The sequence below is a fragment of the Centrocercus urophasianus genome, unplaced genomic scaffold (assembly GCF_019232065.1).
Source record: "Centrocercus urophasianus isolate 14NV4802_14NV808 unplaced genomic scaffold, USGS_Curo_1.0 seq_33, whole genome shotgun sequence".
Taxonomy (NCBI): Eukaryota; Metazoa; Chordata; class Aves; order Galliformes; family Phasianidae; genus Centrocercus; species Centrocercus urophasianus.
Genome location: NW_024884900.1, coordinates 6,415,687 through 6,438,494, shown reverse-complemented (window position 1 = coordinate 6,438,494; position 22,808 = coordinate 6,415,687). Strand labels below are relative to the sequence as shown.

The following is a 22,808-nucleotide window of genomic DNA, read 5'->3' as shown; positions in this document are numbered from 1 at the left end:
TGTAATAACTTCAATCACTTATTCCAAAGCAGAATGTGACTCACACCTTCTGTACAAATCTGAAATTTGTTCTTCACTATATGGCAGGAAACAAACCTTTTCCAGTACTTTACAGTCATTTTATGATGCCAGGATGAAGTCCTCTCATTTTTCCTTTACTATTAAAAATTCTTGCAGTATCAAAGATAATAGAATTTAATGCATGAAAAGCATTTTAAAATATAAATTATGAAAGACATCGAATTCAGCATGAGCACAACATCTTTTTATAGAACAGTGCCTCTAAGACATGATTTTGTAGCACTGAGTAAAATGGTTTTCTGTGGTAAATATTTAAGAAATACACTTACTGGTTTGTTGTCATGTACATCATATAACAAATTATTGTCATGGTAATAAAATTACATAAGTTATCTGGATTTCAAGTATGCTGGCATTGTTCAAGATAAAAGCAACAAATAAAACAGCAAATGGCTCATTGTTGCATGCTATAACTCCTACAGCTATCAAAATCTTGCTACAGGTAGAAAAGAAATCCTACCTGGTCTCTTGTTTCAGCCTCCTGAATCTGGATACCTTGCAACTGCTTCTCATAATTCGAGCACATATCGCAGCGCCTACCCAGCTTGTTCCCTGCATTCTGCACCTGGAGAACAGAGTTGTCACCTGCCATGAGGGCTACAAACTTCTTCAGGGATTGCAGGAGTGGTACAAACTCTCAGATGTGTTGTGTGTTCATAAAATGTTACTGATAAGAGTCAGCAGCAGAATCGTGTAACAGCAAGAATAAGTTGTTGTAGAAGTACAAGATAACGTAAAGCAGCTGCTGTGCATCATCTCTTCCTGGCACAAACCCTACTACTAGCACAAGAGCAGTAAGCCAGGACATGCAAGAATTCATTGGGTCATTTAGAGCATCCTTTTGAAACAGACCATATAACTACCTGGGTAGAAACAGACATTTCAGATAAAAGACTCTTATTTATTTAGTTCCATACTCTTCCCCACTACACTCAATATCGGAGACCGAATAACAGCTAAAATAATAGTTGGGAAAGAAGAAAGTGAAAGAAAAGTTTAAAACAAACAACAGAACAACAAACAGTAGGGGGGAAAAAAGTGTCCAGGTGTGCAGCAAACAGTTTGCCAGCCATGATGGGTACAAAGGGGAATTTTCTTCAAGTTCTAACTGCAGTGAGGGCTGCACTGAAGGCTCGTTTGTATTTGTTGCTCCATGTGCCTCCCACACAGAGCAGCAGTTGCATGCCCCCTGCCTGTCCTCCTGCCTCCAGAAATAAGTGGGAAACAGGGTGTTTCTTCTCCAAATTCTACAAAAGGGTTGGAGTGAAATGTCATCCAAATGGTAGCAGGGCATGTAATACTCAAGAGTAGCGGACTGCAGCACAACAGATTCTTCCTCTAGGTATTACAAAGTAGTAGCAAGACAAAACCCAGCAATTTTACAAAAGGTTTGCAGAGATCTTTTAAGTTATGATTTACCTATAAGTTGAATTCAGGAAGCTGAGGAAATAAAATATCATCACTGCTTCACCTCATCTGTCCTTTACTTGTTTTTTTCCACCTGCATTCTGTCATCCACTTCCCCAGCACCTTGGTCACGCCTTTACCCATTTCTGACTTCTCTTTGCCTCCCTTTTTCCCCCTGAAGCATTACTTCTTTGGCCTCTCTTTGGAAACAGTAAGCACAGGAGCCACACAATGCTCTTTTCAGCAGGAAGCCAAATGCAGGCTTTAAACTGGCATCATACAAAGCTGCTGTAAAACTGACAGGCAGAACACCCAGAAGCACCAGTTTTCTTGGTCACCCATACTGAAGCTGGCATAGCATTAACACTAATCTGTTGCTTGTTGCTCTCATAACTGGTTTTTAATGATGCAAGTCCCTGACAATGTTATGAAGCTTCCTTTGTACTAGCTGTGTGTGCTATGCATATCTTGGTTGCTCATTTCTAAATCGCACTCCGCGCATAATCCTCAGTAAATATCCTCAGCATAACAAAAGATCCTTTTGTTAATCTTCAGCCCTCCCTAGCCATCCCCAGCTCCCTCCACACATGATATCAACAGCTGCTTCTGCAAGACCCTCCCCTAAATACATTGCATCAAATAAAGCTGACTTGCTTGACTTGGGCACATGAACGTGGCCCATCAATGCTCCTTATGTTAAGCGTGCTTAACCTATAGAAATATTCCGGGAGAAAAAAGTGAATAGCTACGTATGATGCCACATATTTCCTGACTGCAAGTAAAGCACATCCAGGAGAACTGAACAACCTTTTCCCACGGGCAGCCCACAACACACAGCCTCCTGCCACGCGTGGAATGCTCACAGCAGAGGCACGGTGGGCACTCACCTCTTTCTGCAGCAGATTCCACTCTGTCTCGCTCACCAAGCGGTAACCGCTAGGAGACACGTACGCGCTTTCAACTCCCTGTGTAACACTGGAAAGCAGTGAAGCAGTCTCTTCTTGCTCTGGTGTCATTGCTTTGATTGCTTTCTCCTGATCTTTGGTTAACATAAACCCACTAGGCATTTGCAGAGACCCAAGGGAAGCTGTATCATAGTTCTCAGACACTGAATCTGCTCCAACAAGTGGTCCAAAATCTGACTCATCCAGGTTCCCAGCAGATTTTGCTTTGTTGTTGTATCCTAAAGCTTTGGACTGTAAAGATCCAGATGTCCCTAGACTGTCTGTCGACTGTGCTCTTCGTAGTCCATCTTTAAACATGTCGTTTTCTGATTTGTTGAATGATTCACCAGAAGACAGAAGCAAGTCAGCGTCCAACGAATGGACTGAGCTGTGGGTGCTATTTAAATGCACCTGTAATTGAAAAATAAGGAAGAAGTTACGTACTCCACTCTAGAAGCATGGTACAAGTAGAAATGCTGGACACCAAATATAAGGCGCATTAAAAGGAGGCTTAAATTGGCTTTAGTAAAAGCATTGATGGCTAAACTGAAGACTGCAGAAAAAAAGAATACAGAACTGAAACGTACCAGCCACCATTAAAGAAAAATAATCTTCTGTTAACAGAGTGCTTTTGTAAGAATCTGTCTTCCTGCCAGCTCCCTTACAAGGAGACTGTCACCTTACATCTTCTAGTATTTGAAACAAGGCACTTCTTCCACTAACAGAGATACAACCTGCAGCATCACTTCCAGAACTGTAATCCAAAGAACAGAGAAACAGTGCATGGATTGCACTTTCAGAACTCTGCTTAGATGTCTGCTCAACTTAAAAAAAAAAAATTAACACCAATGTAAAAGCAAGCAAAGAATAATGTATTTAAAATGTACTCCATGCTGACAAGTGAATATTTCTCTTGTATCTCTTTCTTCTGCTTAAGGAGTCTGACAAAATATTGCAAAAGAAATAAGTTTTTGGTTTTTTGTTTTGTTTTTAATGCTATATTTAAAGTCTCATTTTCACATAAAATAAACTGTAAAGGAATGAGGCAAAGATTAAGTAGAAAAGCATCCTGGGGAATGTCAATAACAAAAGCCACAGTAGCTGTCCTGTGACCTGTATAAGGAACATTAAGTCTCTTGATCTATTTTTATTTATTTGTAGCACTGAAAAGACACCAGCAATGCTTTATTTAAAAAGCATGAGACTGTTTTCAAAACATCTTCAATACTGTACACTTCTGCTTTGCCATTAGGCAAGTAAAGAAAGTAACACTGAAAATAAGTCTCTTTAGAAAAATATTAGATTCCTTAATAGGTCCAACACAGACTAGCAAAATGGATAAGCAAGCAAAACACAGTGGAAGAGGAGAAATAACTGCCCACTCTGACATCTGCTTCCAAGCTCCAACCTGTGTGCTCAGTGGTCCTTCCGCTTCACAAGTGAAAACCTTAAGCAAATCTCAAATGCAATTTCAGCTTGTCCTAGAACAGCATTTCCTACAACACCAAAAGCACCTGCTAACGAACCACATCCAGCATTATCACTTGTTCTGGCTGTGCAGTGAAGCTACAAACACAACTCAGCTACGAACACAACTTCAGCAAAAACCTGGTGCTGAGCCTCAATTCCTGGCTTGACTGACAAAAGCTTATTTTTGCCTGCTGAACAGATTTGGCCCAATCCCCAGCTTGCACAGTTGGATACATCTGGATATAAAATAGATAGATAGATAGATAGATAGATAGATAGATAACACACAGACTTGCACACATGCTATTTTGCACACGCTAAAGTAAATGACTTATTTTGCCATCAGTGACCTCACAATTGCCTAACCAGTGTAAATTTAGTACAGAATTCAAGAAATAAGTTAGCAAATCAGCTGCAAAATGCTTGGTTCCTGTTCAGATTTAACTGGTTTAATGTTGAAAATTCAGGCGTTTTAGGAGGTGGTTGTAAATCCCCAAAGAGTTTAACAGCAGTTAACATCCAGAATGCAGAAGGTAGATACAGTTTCTAACAGCAACTCTCAGATGATTTTAAAGAATCATTTTCCAATTTTCATTAAAATTTATGTATTCATGTGCAGCTCAAAAGGTTTTTTTATTGCTTAGTATGAATTATAAGAGATGGAGAACAAAGGGCACAGAGGGTATTTGTATTTGTAATCATCACCCTGAGGAACGAACAAGTACATGAAGCTGCTCTGAATTGCTTTACCTCTTCATTAGAGAACTGGGTAAGGGATTCCTCGTGGGCTAAAGAACATGAAGCTTTTGTTTCATCATCTGAATCTTTCTGTTTCTGCTCCTTTCTTTTGCTAAGTCTCTGCTGATCATCTTCTTCCTGGAAATCAATTGACAAAAAATGAATTTATATAAGCAAGATTCAGCTTTACTTTAGTAGTCATCAGCTTTCATCATAAACTGTTACAAAGAAAGGCAGCAATAGAATGGGGTTTTGGTTTTGTTTTTTTCTCACATTCTTTGTTGTTGTTGTTAAAATCCCAGTAGTTACCTCTTCAGGGTTCTTTTGGTTAAAAGTCACTTAGTGTCCATACCACAAGGCAACCAAACTCACTTAAATTATAACCTATTTTAAATAGTGGACAATTGTTGCCTAGTTGAACAATTTTAATCAAATAATGCAATATTTAGAAGAAATTTCCTGTTACAGGAATTACCAAATAAGCAGCTCTCACAGCTCTTACACTGGTTATTGTACAGAACCTGGTAACATGCACTAAATGCATCCCTGAAGATCACACAGACCTTCAAACCAAGCATGAAAATAAGAGCCTCGATGACACTAAGCATTGCATTATGACAAAAAAAAATCAAACAAAGACATCATAGAAAACAAAATCAAAATACTAATACACAGTGTGAGAGAACTAAAAAAACCCCAACAAACTCACACCCCAAAACCCACAAAAACCTAGACAGAAGTGAACCTCCTATCTTAGCACCTGTAACACCTTAACAATTTTTTTTATGCCACAGATGACAGTTTCTTCCTCCAAGATTAACTTTTGGATATTATTACGTATTCACTTAACAATATTAGCAACATCACTTTAAAGGCTACTACAGATACTAGTATTGAAATATTCAAACACACTGAGTGTGTTTCTGTTACAATCATCAGCTGTCATTCAAATGGAGAACTTCTATTTCAACTGTCAGCCGTCATTTTTTGGAAACACACATCAATAACTTTTGCCTCCAATATATGTTTTCTATACCTGTTACACTAAATTTGCAGTATTAAAAGAAGAAGAAAGAGAGAAAAAAGAAAACAAGACCAGCAGAGACTGACCTGATCTTTTTTTTTCAGTTCTTCGACCTGTCGGAGCTGCTCAGAGGTCAGCACAATCTCCATACGTTGCATGTCTCTCATCAGCAAACGCTGGGACTCCAAGAACTGGTCGTTGGCTTTCTGCCACGTGTGTTTCAACTGGTTGTGCTGTTGTCGCTCTTGCTCTAAGAGATGGCAGACTATTCAAGAACAGAAAGAATCATTCTGAACCAGAATTCTTTAATGACTCCTCCTGAGTGAGGCATTCTCATAAATAGAGGTAATTATTGTTGTAATAAAAAACAATATGGCTTTGTTCAACAACCACTAAGGATGAAATAAGAATTTTTCTTAATTCCTGTATCAAGTTTGAGAAAAAGAATGCATTACTGACAACTTTAAGATTTCCCAGTTAGAAAAGTAATGCCTTCACTTCAATCATGGGCTCTAATATTCTCCTTTTTAATGCTGATATTAAAAGACTGTCTAATTCCCTGTTTATTTCAACAGAAAATTCTGTTTTTCATGTGATTCTGCTTCCTCCAGGCATTTCCACATCCATTCCACCACAAGGCATTCAGAAGTGAGATATTCCAGGGAGACATATCACCAGATTACATTACAGAAATAATGCTCATAATTCTACACCAATAAAGGACACCAAAATCACTTTAGTAAGAATAAAGCTTGCAATACTACGAGAACCTAAGATAAATTCAACAGCATCTCTAGAAAGAATAAATGGGATTTATGAAGGAGAGAACTGATAAGAGGACTCCAAAGTCAACACTTTCATAAACAGTAAAGCTTGTAGCTTTCGCATTTCTAAATAACTCTCCCCTATGCCCTCTATTTATTTATTTACAGTCCAACTCATATAAGAAATCAGAAGAGAAGTAACAGACATATTGGTGGATTGTTTTTGTTGGTTTTTTTTTGCATCCTTAGAGTCCAAGAGTCAAAAGGATTATCATTAGACAGGCACCTTCATGCAGCTCTTTCCGCAGCTTCTCTGCATCTTCTTGCAGGACAGATTTTTGCGTGTTGAGAACAGCCACGTACATCTCTAAGTCTGTCCTACAGGACTTCTCAGCCTCCAGATAATGGTTCAGTTCTTTAACCTCAATAAAAAAAGTGAAATACAGAATCTCAGTGAAGTAATGGTTGGAGGCACCCCCTTTTGGTTAGAAGTCAGGGTCACATGTTTGGGTATCAGAAAGCTGCTGAGGACAGCAGTTCATTTCTGGGAATCAAAGGCTCTCAGCTATTGGTGTTGAAGTAGCATTTGCAGGGTGTTGTGTTTTTTTTTTTTTCCCCTGAATGAATTATTCATTAGAATTCCACTAAATCAAACTTTTAAGGAACTTCACTAAGGTTTCTATAGTTAGATCACAATAGTGGCAGCACCAAAAAGTGGTAAAGAGGCAAACATCTAAGCGCAGACAATTAAGTAATCCTTCAGTCAGCACTGATAAACCAACAGCTACACAATATGTCTGGTTTGGGGTTTCACACTCAAAAGAAGATGTGGAGACGATCTAAAATGGAGCAGTTAGAGAACCTAACTGTAAGAAAGTTGGGGAATGGACAAGAAAAAAACCTAAGCGACATTCAAATCCATGCGAGTCTGTAGAAGAGAAAGGCAAATCTGGGATGGGATGAAAACCAAAACCAATTACAACAAAGTGCAAAGCACTTGTATTTCTGGAGTGACATTTTATTTGCTGAAATTATGCAGTCATGTCTAAGCAGGGATAACACACACGTAATCCAACCTTGAAAACAGAAAGACAGGGAAATGCCTATAGGCAAAATATGTTATTTGTGCTACAGGAGAAAAAAAAAGTATTGTGCATGAAGAGCACACACACACTTTTATTTCTTACAGAATTTGCCATTATTTATCTGCATCAAACAAGCATGATGCAAGACGCGGATTGGGACATGGTTACAATTCCACCTTACCTTTGATGCTTCTAACTCCTTTATTTTTTCTTCAGCTTCTATCAACTTCTCCTTTAATGCTGCAATCTCTTTCTCCATAGGCATCACAACTGAACGAAGCTTCTCAGCATCTTCTTGGGCCTGAAATTAACACAAGTTATGAATAACCCATTAGCAACTAAGTTTCAAATCCATGCATGGATTGGGCCATCGATATCTGATCGAAATCCATCACTCTCAACACTTGCAGGAAAATTCAGGGGCCATGCATTTCAGAATGCTTACCCTTGGTGTTATTAAAGGCCTAACAGTCTTGCAGCATGTTGCCACATGGCACACGTGAAGAAACTGATCACAAGAACTTCAGGGTGAGTTACTGAAGTTACTGACCATTCATTTACTTACTTAGGAAATGAAGTAACACATTTTGCAGCTTTGTTCTGTTTTGGAAGATTACTTTTCAACATTAAGTTACTACTGATGCAGCATCAATTTTTGGTGTTAGCACACTAAGTATTTAAAAATCATATACAGCCCATCTATCAAAAACATTTCCATGACATAAATAACAGTTCTGAAAAGATCAAAGCAGGGCAATAGAATGAGAAGATTAATAAGCCAGGAAGAATTTAACCTGATTAAGGTTGATTTTATGCACGGAGACTGAGAACGCTCAGATTTTCTCTATTTGCTACTAGAGGAATTCACAGCAATGGATGGGGGGGGGAAGAAAAGGGTGTCCCAAAACTGAACCTTGAAAAGCTGACACTTAGCCTGATCAAACATGACAAGTGCTAGACGAAAACATTCATGCCTTGTTTTAAATCTAGGCTAAAATGTAGGTTTCTTAGCCTATTCACTGGATTTTCATTTTCTGGTAAGCTTATTGATGACTGCATCCTACACAAGACTTCCAAGAGCAGATCAGACAAGAAAAAAATGTTAATAATATAAAAATAAATTAGTGTTATAATATATAGAAATGCTACCAGGTCCTTGGACTACAAAAGGCTGTCAAGAAAATCTATAGGCAAAACATGATTTTCTTCATGCTGTATTCACTTCTGCTGTATTTTATCAGTGCAGAAAGAGTACAAATAAAATCTTTGAGGAAACATGGGGAAATCACATGTCCCAGTGAGTTCAATACTGGGGGCATGTGACAGTCACACATACACACACAGCCCCACGCTGGCAGCCAGCAAATCATCAGTCACACTTTTCGAACAGATGGGAGAAGGAGTTCAGCTTCAAGTATTGCTTTATAATTCATTTATTCTATCAGTTCTGTTTATTTAAACCTATCTATAGCAGGACATGGATAGCCCCTTATCTTTAGGGCTGTTGAATAAGCTGCTCCCTATTATTCATGATGGCTGCAAGAACACTCCATCGCCAGTCTGACTTCACACTGCTTTACGGTGTTACAGTTAATGGATTTTCTCTGCTGTTTAAAAAGGATCTTATAACCAAACAGAACACATCTGAACTGAGATATCACTGAGCCAAGAAGGTTAGAAGCTGGTGAATATCCTGGACTGCAACATGATACCTGTGATCTTGTATCTGCTCTTCCAATTCCTCTCACCTCACCCAGCACTGTCAATGCAAGACATCAAGATGGTTTTCTGCTAGTTTTAAGAATAACTGGATTTGTATGCTGGTACACGATCTAACAAAGACTATTATTATTACTATTATTATTATTATTAATTGCGATGTTCGGAGATTCTTTAGAAATGAAGATTAAAATATTTTTTAAAAACTCTTTGCAAGTTCATGCCTTGAGATAAAATAAATCTTTTTAACACACAATATGAAGAGAGAGGATGAATTCATCTCTGCTAGACAGAAATACCATTTTGTATGAGGAATTGATTGCTAGTCATCAAGCACAAAATCCCCAATGATGGAGAAAATTCTTCCTTTCTCACTGAGAGCTGTGGCGTGAATATTCATTATTTTGATACCCAACCACAGCTTTTTGTGGGCTTGGGACTTGCTTGTTTGGTTTTTGGTGAAATTCAATGTCCTTTTCCTAATTTTGATCTTACTTTCAGTCTCCTCGAGGAAAAATGGTGCAGGTTTAAGAGGAAGAACATTAAAAAACCCATGGAAAGCAGTTTAAGCAATTATTTCAAGCTGCACTCTGGAGACAGATTTCCCCACCCCCTTGTGTTACATCAAGTACATGTTCCTCTGCTTTACAGACCTATAAAGCTTTTCAAGCTTATATTGATCACCAACTGATAAGTCAATCAGACTTCCCAGAGGATCACAAGTCAAATTGATTTCCACTTGAAAGAAGTACAGCTGAAGACTGTATTTATCTGCTGTCCTAAACTTTTAAATGCAAACTGGACAACAACAAAGCTACTAAGCTTAGGAGAGCTGCTCCACATCTGAGCAACTTGCAGCTCCAACTCTTACATGATCACTGAGTCCAGATGGGAAATAAGTCGGACCTCTGCACTATGAAATTTGCATTATCTTTTTTTGTAAGGGATCCATCACACTGATCAAATTCTGATCCTCCCCTTGCAGTTTCTGCCAAAATTCTTTTTCTCAGCAGGGCTGAAACCAACTCGAAAACAAACAAACAAAAAAGCTATGCCCTAAAAATCCAACAGCAGTAATTCTGTAGACAGAACAGCATCAAATAGGCTTTACTCAAACCCCCATCTTTATAAATCAAGGACTACATAAAGAAGAGTCACTGAATACCAAGCACAAAATATCCAACAAAAACTACCAAGATTCACGAATCTCGTTTATAAGTCTCAGAAAATAAATTCCAATTTGAGACCCTAATACTGATTGCTTTTTACAATATAGACCTAGTAGAATTCTAATTAACATACAACGTTTGTGATATTCAGTACTCTGTTTCTTTGCTGACAGAAAGCAGAAATGTGGAAATGCAGTGACGTGGCATATTATCAGATATTAGCCTACTCTTTTCTTTATCCAATACAAGATCATTTGTTGCATAAAAAAAAAAGTCTTGGAATACCTTGAAGCCTTTTGAGAAGATGAATTCACTCAACCAAAAGTATTTAATCATATGATATGTAAGATTCCAAACCTGATCCATTAGGACAAGTTCAATCTCCTTCCTGCCTGAAAAACTTCAAATGCAACAAAAAATCCATACTCAACACAAGGCACTTCAAGTTACTTCTGTGGACTGTTCCAAGTCACAGAATTTTGAATCTTGAAGCTGTGAATCATGAAGAATGGGCTGAATGTTGGCAGAACCAGGCTATTTACAGCATGGTCTAGCAACAAACACACGGGTAACAACACAAATCCATCAAACAAAAGCTGGTGAGCTCGATTTCAACATACCTTTTTCATTTCATTTTCGAGATTTTCCTCCTCTTGGCCTTCAGACAGTCGTCTCCTTAACTCTGCTATTTCTCGTTCCACGTTTTCGCGATACTGATTCCACTGAGCTCGTTCCTGTTCCATCCTGTGATGATACTGGAGCTCATAGTCACGAACAGTCTCTATAAAACATTATTTCTAAAACTTAATTTCAATGTAAGTTAAAAATAAAGCTTTATTAACTTCATCTCCAACCAGCTGATGGTTTCTCAGGCTTAATTGAAACTATAACAACAGTGAAGTCTCTCTTGCCCTCTCCTCCCTTTGACTCTTATCCCAGAAAACAACCACAGAAGCAAAAGATCCAAAGGAACCACATTTCAGTTTGGGCCGCTGCTGTAACACAAACAAGCTGCCAAACTGTATGATCCCTAATTTCCAAAGAGCACACATGTTTAACATCCTGTTCAGCAACACATTTTGTACCTTCAAGCACATCAACGAGACGAGCTACCAAACCCATGCTTCTTTGTTCTAAAATGCAAAGAAACAACTAGAACTTCTCAAACCCTTCATTTCCCTATTATTATTACTACCCTTCAGGTAAGAAGCTGTCTTTATATATATACAGCAGCTGGCACAACAGAGCCTTGATTTAAGTTCATGTACCTATGTAGAACATAAATAAATAGAAATTTGTCTATTCAATATGCATGAAGATTTGTGTTCTCTTGGGGAAAAGCATTATACAAAAATGGAAACAACGCCTACAGACAGCAGGCTGTAGGCTCAGGATATTGTGATCTTTAAGAAAGCAGCCATTTATGGCAACAGTCTGTCCCCAGTTTACATCCTGCATTTTATTCCTTGCACATAGTTTGTTTCAGGAAGAACAGCTGTGCAACATGCAAACATAATACAGAATAGCTCAGGAGCATCAAGAAAAACAGAAACAAAACACAGCACCCCAGAAGTGAAAAAGAGCAACACATCCAGTAACTAGCCTGGGGAGAAGTCCATGTTATATGGAGGAACACAACTGTCTGACAGCAGAGCTGTGTTCACACAGAACAGAAGAAAATTATGCTGTCAACTTGAAGCTGTTTTCAGTCTTGTCAAGTTATGCATACTATGCGTATCTTCAAGAAGAATCTTCTAACGAAGTATTTTCAGTTCCTCAGAATTTTTTTGTATATATATGGGAGTTCCCACGGCCATGATCCCTTCCAAATTCTATTCCCATATTCACAGAAAAGAAGAACCAAGCACCTTTTGACAAGAGTAGGAGTGAAGCTCGATTCTTCTGTATTCTAGTTGTGCCAAACCATAGGAGGCAGCTATCCATATCACATGCAAGAGCAAGCACGAATCACTGAAAGTACACTCAAGAGGCATCTGATCTTAGCAGCAGCAGCTTGTCTGGTTGTAAGTTACCTTTCATAATAGCTTGTAGTGAAGCTACTTCCTCTTGCCACTGTCTCTTCACCTCATCAATAGCTTCCTGCTTTGTATTCTCAGATACTGTAGCTATAGCTTTGATGTTTTCCATTTCAGCATGAGCTTCCATAAGTTGCGTCCGCAATTGTCCCAGATCATCTTGGGCTGCCTGCAGCACTGCATTTTGTCTTTTTAGGTCCTCTGAAAAGAAGTATTATTTCCAGTTAGCTTGATTAATAAATTCAGCGTGAAGAGTATTGATAGTGACTATGACAAAGAGCAGTGCTCTAATGAGGGGAGAGGGAAGTGTTGATATTAAAGCAACCAGCCATAACAAGTAAACAAGTGTTAGCAGGTATCTTTAGGGAACATATTTCCTTGAATTCATTTGTCTTTGCCCTTTATTAAAGAAAAAGTGGCTTTTTCCTTACTGATGTAGCCACGAAATGGACACTGTAGATACAACCAATGAATCAGCATGCGTGATGAAAATGAACCATGCTTCTAACTAGTTTGGTATTATTTAGTTATGATGAAGATTAAAGATAAGATCCACAGACAGGAAGACAGTTCTTCCCTCATTCTTGACACCAACTTGTTCCGAATTTGTATAAAACATTTCATATTCTAGAATAGAAATGCTCTGTTAACACTGCCTGGAGCCCACATACGAAAACTACACAGCTTAATTCGCTTTTTACCACACCTGCACTAAAACTAAGTTTCTTCTAGAGAAAGTAATACATTCAACTAAAATTATTTCATGCCTACATAGCCTATGTCAACAGCAATCACTTTTAGCAGAAATCCCTGGCAAGCATACAACAAGCACCAAGCTGTCTCCATGTATTTCCCTCAGTACCAGCAGTCTAATCCTTGTGTGTTTAGGAAAAAGCAATTAAAAAAAAAAAAAAAAAAGAATCCTGAGGCATTTATATAATTTATATTATTTAGGTTTTAAGTGATAATATTAAAGATAGGCTGCCACAGTCCCTGTGTACATTTAGGAAAGGGTTTAGAGAACAGGGAGAAAAAAATAAGCTTTGGGGAAAAAAGAAAACAAGAAGAGAAACTGCTTGTATATTCTTCTCTGGTATTCTTCCACTTTGGTACATGTGGGTTTTTTTCTAATTATAATTTATTTTTATTTTCTATTTTTTGACTGTTCTGAGAAAACAATTATTGCTGATCTCATCACCAGTGTCTTGTATCTTAAATTTCCTTTCATGCAGCTGCTAGAAACACAAAGAAACAGGCCTTCTGCATGATCTGATCTTCATTATGCTTGTTGTATTTCTACTCTCATAAGCTTAGACAAGCAGCTGCAATATTAATGTATTATTTTTTGATTTTCCTTTCATATGTTAAGGACAGAAGGATCATCAGAATTAGAAGTAAATCAATTTGGATCTCAGAACAGCAACTATTTATACTCTCTAAGTCTTCATTGGCTATTTGAGCTCACATGGTTCAACGTTATTGGAATAAATGCCCTTGGCTAGTATTAAAACTTTAACAATGTTTGTCTGCTTGCATTCTAGCTCAGATGGAAATTTATACATTAAAAAAAGCTGGCCACAAAGTACAAACAGCACACATCTAGACTACTTCTGTCTACTTTCCACTTAACTTGCTGTTCAGACAGAATGAGCACGCTGTGACTTCAAAAAGTTTGTATTAAGGTGCAGCGCTGGTGTTCCCATGTTTACAGCAAGGTGCTCTGCTGAATCCTACCCATGAAGGTGAATCTTCACATTCATTTTAAAAATTCATTCTTGGAAGCTGAATGGCCATCAACAGAATCTTACTTTCTGCACAAATCTTGCATTCCTACTATATATTTCTCTTTAAAAGACTTAGTGCCTTTTTTTCCATTTTTGGCAAATCAGAAACAATGTGTTATCTCCTAATGGGCATGCAAGTTAATTACCTCAACTACCCTAATCTTAAAATCCCAGTTAGGGTTACCCTCCAGCAAACTGAGAAACAGAAAGCAAGCAGTGTGCACAGACAAATGAGGAATAGTAGCTGGCATAACAAAAGTTAGTTTTCACCTAGGGCTTATTTACAGCTAAAGTTACATGAAAAGTAACATGAAAAGTATACATGAAAATAATTCAGATAATTGAGAACTTACCTTCCTTTGCCAAGTACAGCTCCTTAAATTTCGCTCTCTTTTGATTAAATTCTTGCTCAAGTTGCTGCTTTGTGCGCAAAAATTCTGCGTTGACCTTTTCCAATTCTGCTACCCGTTGTAGAAGAGCAACTAAAAATAAAACAGAAGATAAGGTACGTCACTAACAGTTATAGCATCCATTCTGCAACCTGAAGGCTCTGGGCTCATGGTTTTTAGAGTACCTTTATAAATTAGCTCAGCTGTTATACCACAACCTATCAGAACAACCAGTCAGAGCTCTTTGAGTACCAAGGGAAGATAAGTCCTGGACTTCAGCACCCAACCGCAGTAGGTTTCTACAGACACAGAGGAGTATGGCAGTGAATTCAAACAAATCACTTGCCCTTAGAAAATCACACTTCTGTAAATACATTGAAGCAAGAAACAGGGAAAAAATATACCCCAAAAAATCAGTGGCAGAATGATCTCTATTGGTGCTTTTTCTCAAGACATTGGGAAGTTAGCCACCACGCACAGGAGCAGCACGTGGAGGTGGAGCAGCAAATTACAGCATTCTCAAAGGCTGAGGTCAAAGAAAAGCAATGACAGCTGTTGACCTAACAGTTACAGAAGAACAAAGCAGAAAAAAAACAGTCATGAGCTAGAATAAGATGCTGTAAGCTCTCTTGTCTTCAGTACTGCAGAGGGAATAGTATGAAGTTCACTCAACACCTAATAATTGTTACAGTGAGGCCACTACTGAAATAAATGTACAATACCATTGAATCCTGCTATGGTATCCCACAGGATAAGAAGCACAGCAACCAACATATAATATTGATCTTTATATGCAACGTTAAGCACTTTGCACCTTAAGAAGCACAGGTCTCATTTAGTTGCCAGGGGGTTTCCTACTACACACTTCAGAATTCAATTTCAAAACAGAAACAAGAGGCAGATGAGCTCAAATAAATCCCACCTGGATGCTGCGGTGCTCTGAGCAAATAACACTCCTCTAAGCAGTTCTCTATCTGTTCTACAAAAGCAATTCATGGATGTGTTCCAAATCTGTCTGTAGGAAAGCTGAATCACTTCATTTCAGTTATAGCCTTTACGCCGCACTAGACACAGACTAGATACACAAAATGCTGATCAATCACACGCGCTTATGTATCCCACCCAAATCACTTCCCACCAAAAGCAAGTAGTGAATGAAAACACAGCATAAAGGCTACACAGCTTCATCAGCATCACTGAGACCTGCGCTCTGCTGGCAGCAGATCCAGAGCAGCAAAATGCTGGATGCTGAATGCCACCAAGACAGTGTGAGTTATGTTTGGTTTTAGTACCAGATGACTTACAGTAAGTGCAGACATGAACAAAAGGATGTTTTAAAAGCACTGGTATGTTTTACTGACTGCTGGTTACGAGGGCTTATGCTGTTATAAAATACAGTACTTAAATAATCTACTTGATTCCATGTCAGACATAGGTATGTGTAGCTTCCATTCTGCAAAGCCAACTGCACAGGAGTGCTCTCTGGAAAATGAAACCTGGACAAAAGACAGCTCACTGAGATCAAGGCTTCTCATGAGCTCAGAAAGTGGGTGGATCTAACCAGGATAGAAACAGCACACGTGGAGCCAGGCCCAGGCAGCAAAAGTGCTTCCCAAGGCTAGAGATTTACCTTTGCTCTCTTGCTGCAGTCACCTGAAGGGAAGGGTTGGCTTGTGTTTCCTTGCCTATATCCCTTCCATCTTCCTTCTGCAGTGAGCAGTGCTACCGCTCACATCAGAAAGCAAACCTGAGTTGTGCAGAGCCCCCAAATTACATTACTTTCCAAGATGAGAGTTGCTACTGCTGAGGGTGGAGGGCAGAGCACACGGCAAGAACAGAAACCTCACTGGCTTTAAGCAGGGGCAGTGGTGAGTTCAGCCTTCTGAAATCCTCCCACACAAACTGAGAGGCATGGCATAGTCATCACAAAGGAAATGGAAATTAAACCTCAAACGTTCAAATTTTTAGCAGCGCTGCCCTTCCCTACAGCCTGACGGATAGCTGTAAAAGAAAGAAATGAATAACCTCAGCACAGCAGTGCTTTGGCTGCTGCCAAAACCATCCGCAGCATTGAGAAAAGCAAGCAGTGAAACAGGAGACCTGCAGGCCACACATCAGCACAGCAGGGTAACTAACATCAAACTCCATATCTGAATAGAAGGAATAAAGCAGTTCCACCACCTGTAGGCAGTATGCAGCTAAGGACAGATCTTGCCATTCCCCACAACAGTGTTATCCACATTTCACTAACATGAGACCTGCGCTTAGGGACAGCAGATTATACAATGTGCCAATCCCCTGAAATGAACATGCATAAAGAGAAAAGGTTTCTTTTCTAAGACATCACAACAACTCCCTTCTTTCTACCACATAGAAATGCTTATATTTTCACAAGATTTTTCTCTGTAGGTACAATTTGTATGACAGCAACACAGATAGTTTACTTTCTAAAAGAACCCAAATGCAAATTGTCATATACAGGTGACCACAGGCTGAATTACATGGATTAAAGCCTGTCTGAAACACCCTGATGGCAGGAAATGGATATTCACAGATTTTCAATTAGGCTGTTACCAACTGCAGGTGAACTCCTGGTCTGAATTTAGGTTCATTTCACTCTAGTCCTGTAGCAGAGCTGAGAAAGAAAAGTTAATTCCCTTTGCAGATTGACTTGGTTAAAACGGAAAAAAAAGGCACCCAAACCACCAACAACCATTCATTTCAGAACAAGCATTCACAAATTTGCCCTAGTCACTGTGCCTGTGCTCTCATTTCGACACACATAACGTCAGCTACCAATGTTTAATGATACCAGGGAAGTACCTAATAAACACAGCGCGGCGTATGGCCGGCTCTGGTGGAGCTGTGCCCAGCTGAAACAGGATCTGCTGCTACACACAAGATCCAACTCAGCAAGGAACATGCTGTATCTCACAGGAGCAGGAGAATGGAATACCTAATATGGACCCTATCTCATTAAGAAACAAACAAAAACTGAAAGACCCCATTTCACAACTCCTGAACTAGCACTGAGAAGAGCTTAACTTAAAATTCACAGGTCAAACTGAAAAATCAAGCAAGCAAATGAGAAGTCACTTTGCCCAACCATTAGCTACAAATAAAGCTTTCTTCAGAGTATCAGGTACGACTGACGACAGGGTCAGACATGCCAATTAAACTATTAATGAACAACATGGATGTTGCATTGACACTTTGAGTCAGAAGCAGGGATCACCATCTCCCTGGTTAATGCTGAGTGCGCTGCATTATGTGGCTTAACAGGCAGAAGAACTCAAAAGAAGGGCAGAAAAATTCACTTAAGAGTGGAGTCTTCAATGTACAAGAAGTCTGTGAGACCAGTGAAATACACACTGAAAACAGAGTGAAAACAGAGAAAGCCTTCTCCTAAACCAGTACACAGAAAAAAAATTCAATTTAAGGAAAATACATGAATGAACACACATTTCTTATCTGTTACTTAAGTGCTGCTCCACAAACCAGCTCCCAGAAGGATTCATTTTATCCATGACAAAGTTTCCAGATGCACAAACACGTAGTGACCATCCCAAATTAAAGACAGACAAAGCCGATTATCGGTACGTTTATTTTCGAGTCCCAGGTCTATTTATAAAATTAATGCCACAAAGCTTTCCACTTGATATTTAAAGTATCAAACATGACATCAAGAACTCAGACCTACATAGCTGGAATCTGAAAAGCAGATCAGACACAGGCTGTATGTCTGGCAAATATTTAGGAGACAAAAGTCACCCGCGTCATTTTCTACCTCTTCCTTTTCCTGCTGGGGCAGCCCTGTCTTTTTTATTTTTTCCATGTATGGAAGAAGAAAACAAAAGCACTTATGCATCAAAGGGAGGAGAAAACAAGGGTTCTCAATATTACATAATTAATGCTATGTACTTAGATAGCTTTCACAACCAAGCAGCATTTGATATGATACCGCAGAACCCCACACAGCTGTTTCTATGACCATCTTCACACCATTTCAATCGAGCTGCACTGCACAGGTGCACCTCTGAAGATCCAGTTCACCATCCAGCAGCTGGGGCAGCTCCACGCAGTGCAACACCATTGGGGCAGCACCAAAGCCACATCTGGCCCTGCTGCACCCAGCAGTGCAGACATAAAGCAGGCAGAGGAACACAGAAGCATTTCTTATATCTGCGAACCAAGAACGTCGCTTGGTACTTGTTAGTACACAACATGCTGTCCTGTATCTTTGACGTGCAATCACTGTTACCAAAATTATCCTGTAATATATTTACATAGTGAATTGTAAGAAGGAAAGAAAAGCAAAGATAGTGTTTTTCTTTCCCCATTTTTTCCCACTACCACTTCCCGCTTTTTTCCCCTTCCTATTGCACACACAACATGTTAACTACTTCCTTGCTTTGTTATTGCCTCCCTCGCCTTTTTCCTCAGACACAAAACCAGGCAGCTGCTGCTCTGTTGCCCAGATCCGGCTCCCTGACGTCCACCCTATGCTGAGTGAATGGGACTCACGCTTTACCCCTCCCAGCTCGATAAGCCCACTTCACACAGTGACTAATGCTCACCTCTTCCACACATTTAGTCATTCTGGCCCCAGGTAACTTCAGTTTAACTTTAGGTTTACGCTTAGTTGAACACTGCTTAAATTAGAATGCAGTGGAACGGTGGTCACTCACATCAACTATCAGGGTAATGCAGTTATTTACATACGTTCACGTGGACAGAAATGGGCTTGAATTTCTTCTCTAGTAATTTATCTTTCATTTGCTAAAATCACCTTCTTCTCCCATGGGCATTCCCCTTCTGCCATCACAGTCTGACCTGCCACACATTGCTTATCACAGAAGCAGGTTCTACTAGCGTTCTTTTTCAAGCACATCAACCCCACTCTGCCCATTGATTAAGTGACAATTAAAATAGGGCAGCAGTGGATCAATCACAGTGCTGGAAAAGTAAAATAGACAGCAAGATAGATGGCAACCTAAAGAAATTACTTTGGCTGCATATGGTCATGCTACTGCAATCAAAAGTAAATCTTGGCAATGTTGGCAGGCTTCAGTGCAGATCTGAAAGTCCCAAAAGTCAACAGCAAGTGAGCCACATTTTAGTGAACAGAAACACTGAATCCATCTATAGACACAAAATGGAAAGGTGAGTTATTAATCTTATTGCAATCACAAGCATTTTCCCTGTTCTCTGTGCTTCTTATAAAAATGAAAAATTGCTGAAGCAAGGAGAATAACTGTACGTTATAAGAGAACCAATTTTGGTTCTCTGCAAAAATAAAACTCAATGATTTCTTGGGTTTATGGAGGGTCTGTTTACTCTGCAGGCTGTGTACATTTACTCTGACTAGTCACTGCTCGAGCAAACAGGAGCGTGGTGATGGTAGCACAGAACACAGCGAAGGTTAAGCACCCAAGTGGTGTTCAGGCTTCCCTACAAAGTTTCACAGGTCGTGCTGAGCACCAGTGCTGCCATGACTGCACCACTGTCAGCTTAAAGCTTGCCTGGATCTACATACCCTGCAGTCACAGTCCTTCCTGACTCCCTTGGCAAAGCTTTTCAAGCATTTAATAGAGTATCTAAGCTGAAACAACACAACTGTCAGACATGTCAGCACACACGAGTGCTTTCACCACTCCTTTTATTTCATCAGTCAGTCCTGCCTCATCACCTGGTAAACTAAACAGTCTCCACACAACTATTATAAGCATACACACAGGAGATGCTCCCTCAGCCCACAAACAAGACCTCCAGCAGTGCCATCCACTCCCGTTCCTGAGTACTTCAAAGCCAGGTAGCTCCATCCTTCTTGACTGAAGTAAGAGTGAAGTTATGAATGAGTCGTGCTATTCATGCTGGAACTCTACTGCCAAGCTTTTCTGCACTCCCAGATCTAATCATCACTAGTATAAAACAGCCATCAAATCCCAAACAGGATAAAACTACTTCATGTGGCAATTACATTCAACACTAAGATTTCCAGAGTATCTTACCTTGATAAGAAAAACAAAACGTCAACAGTGGATAATGTCTGCTTTTATGAACAAGCAGAAATCTGCTGTTCTGGTCAAATGTTTTTATTTGGGAATGACAGACGTTTAGGGAATGACTCCGATACCCACCCCACTATAGAGGGGACAACTTTACATAATTCACCATTCTGAACACACCATCATAAATGTTTTCTTAAAATGTAAACATCTGCCAAACCCAGACAACAAACCCAGCACCGATTTTCTTTCAGATAATGCAATCGCTGACTCATCTGCAGTGGGAGGGAGGAAAATTCCTTTGACTCCTTCTAACATATTTATCACGTCCCTCTCAGATTTATTAATGGCTGTCCTCTTCTGGGAAAAATAAAAATTAAAAAAAAGTGAAAAAATGGTGACTCAGCTCTCAGAAAAACAACACAAAACAACCGTGCTGCATTGTTCTCTCTGATGAAGTAATGCAATATACAAAACATAACCATTTCCATTAATTCCAGGTTTCTCCTAGGTGCCTCTACTGTAGGATCTCATGCTATTTGCCAGGTAGCTGAGGTGCAGCTTTGAGAGCATTCAGGCTACAGACCCAAGCACCGTGCCTCCCAATTCCTGTGCAGAAAGAACAAAGTGATGATGACCTCACACTGAAAAATTCAAACAAAGGTAACAAAAGTGAAATATTCACTTGGAGAGAGAAACGAGGGAGACCAGCAGTAACAGAAGCATTAACAGAAAATGATGCAGAGAAAAACAGAGGGTCGGTTCATGACATTTATATGGGCAATAGCTTCTCTGGGTTACCACTGCTACAGGTGTGGGGAAACTACCACTGAAAGCAAACCAGCATATTTTAGGCAATTTTAAAATGGACATAATCAGAAATGATGTGCAAGCTCATTTCCACACACAGCTACCAGAAAGTATTCATTTACTTTCACAGGTACAAGAAGAGCTTCTGAAATTGCAGTAAAACATTTAGAACTCATGAGCTATGAATGTGAACCAGCACCACATAAGGGAATTAATATCACATTTCTTCCCCTCTGTGGTTCCTTATCCCTTCCTACTGAATTTGGCCCCCCAGATTTGTAGTCAGAGAATAAACCAAAGCAAAGGGGCAGGTGAAGATTTAATTTCAAGGAACAGTAATTTCAAAGGCATTAGTTCTCAGAAGAGCCCATTGCAGGCATGAACACGTGGTACTCTGAGTAACCACTTACAGGACATAAATCTTGATAAATGGTCTGGAAAATATGGCTGCCAGATGGAGACACTGTGGTGATAAGTACAGTATGACAACTAATATAAGATGATTAACATCTTTGTTTGACAACGAACAGGATACAGTCCTTATCATTTGGAATAAGGTTTCTGCAGCAGTTTAATAGTTTCCCTGAGAACAACTACTACTACTCCCCCAAGTTTAGATAACCTATTTCTTGTCAGGAAACACTGCCATAATTCCATATATTTGTATTCTTTCTACCTCTTAACACCAAATGAATTTCTTAGCAGTTAGAAAGAAAGCCCTCCTCCAACATGAACTTTTCATTTACAGAGCAACATTCTCCATCCTCCAGCTGCTAAACCAGACACAACCTCCACTACCAAAACCAGACGCAAACCTCTTACAGATACAGACACCTGTGGAAAGTGCCAGAAGGAACCATATTAGCAGCCTGCAGTGAGAGTGCCACAGAGGATTACTGTTCTCTCATGTGGGCATGAATGTCACACGAAGCTGGAAAGTGGGCAAAATCAAAGAAGGCTAGAAAGCCCAGGGAGCACAAGAGAAGAACACCGGCCAAGTTATCTTCTCTTCAGTTTTGCCAGTTGGAGGAAAGAGGGAAGCCAGAAATATAAGTATAATGCATATCAATTCCTGGCTATGTGGCTGGTGCCAGCATGAGGGTTTTGGCTTTTATGACAACGGGATTCTCTATGAAGATTATAACCTGCTAGAGAGGGATGGAATCCAATCGTCCAGAAAAGGCAGCAGGCTGGCAAACCTAGTAAGGCAGGCTTTAAACTGAAAGACTGAAGCACGAGGTTCAAAATGGCAATGCTTACACCACTGCAGCCAACTGGGGAATGAGCCAGGCCAACCAGAAAAACAACAAATGTTCCTCAGCTGCTCCCCATGACGTGAGCCAAAAGGCCAGGCATCTCAACAGTGTGTGCAGCTATGGC

At 39.6% G+C, this 22,808-nt stretch overlaps 1 protein-coding gene across 3 annotated transcripts in view; it reads right to left on the bottom strand.

Moving 5' to 3' along the window:
• RABEP1 (rabaptin, RAB GTPase binding effector protein 1) overlaps positions 1-22,808 on the bottom strand; it is a 44,778-nt gene that overhangs the window by 12,383 nt on the left and 9,587 nt on the right. For 2 of the 3 annotated variants that reach the window (XM_042829916.1, XM_042829918.1), the window contains exons 2-10: positions 14,575-14,703; positions 12,435-12,638; positions 11,022-11,182; positions 7,695-7,814; positions 6,715-6,850; positions 5,751-5,929; positions 4,653-4,778; positions 2,376-2,843; positions 542-646 (exon numbers count right to left, since the gene is read on the bottom strand). In XM_042829916.1, the coding sequence (XP_042685850.1) occupies positions 542-646; positions 2,376-2,843; positions 4,653-4,778; positions 5,751-5,929; positions 6,715-6,850; positions 7,695-7,814; positions 11,022-11,182; positions 12,435-12,638; positions 14,575-14,703 (1,628 nt within the window). The remainder of the gene's footprint in view (positions 1-541; positions 647-2,375; positions 2,844-4,652; positions 4,779-5,750; positions 5,930-6,714; positions 6,851-7,694; positions 7,815-11,021; positions 11,183-12,434; positions 12,639-14,574; positions 14,704-22,808) is intronic. The other variant, XM_042829917.1, reaches the window with a different exon arrangement.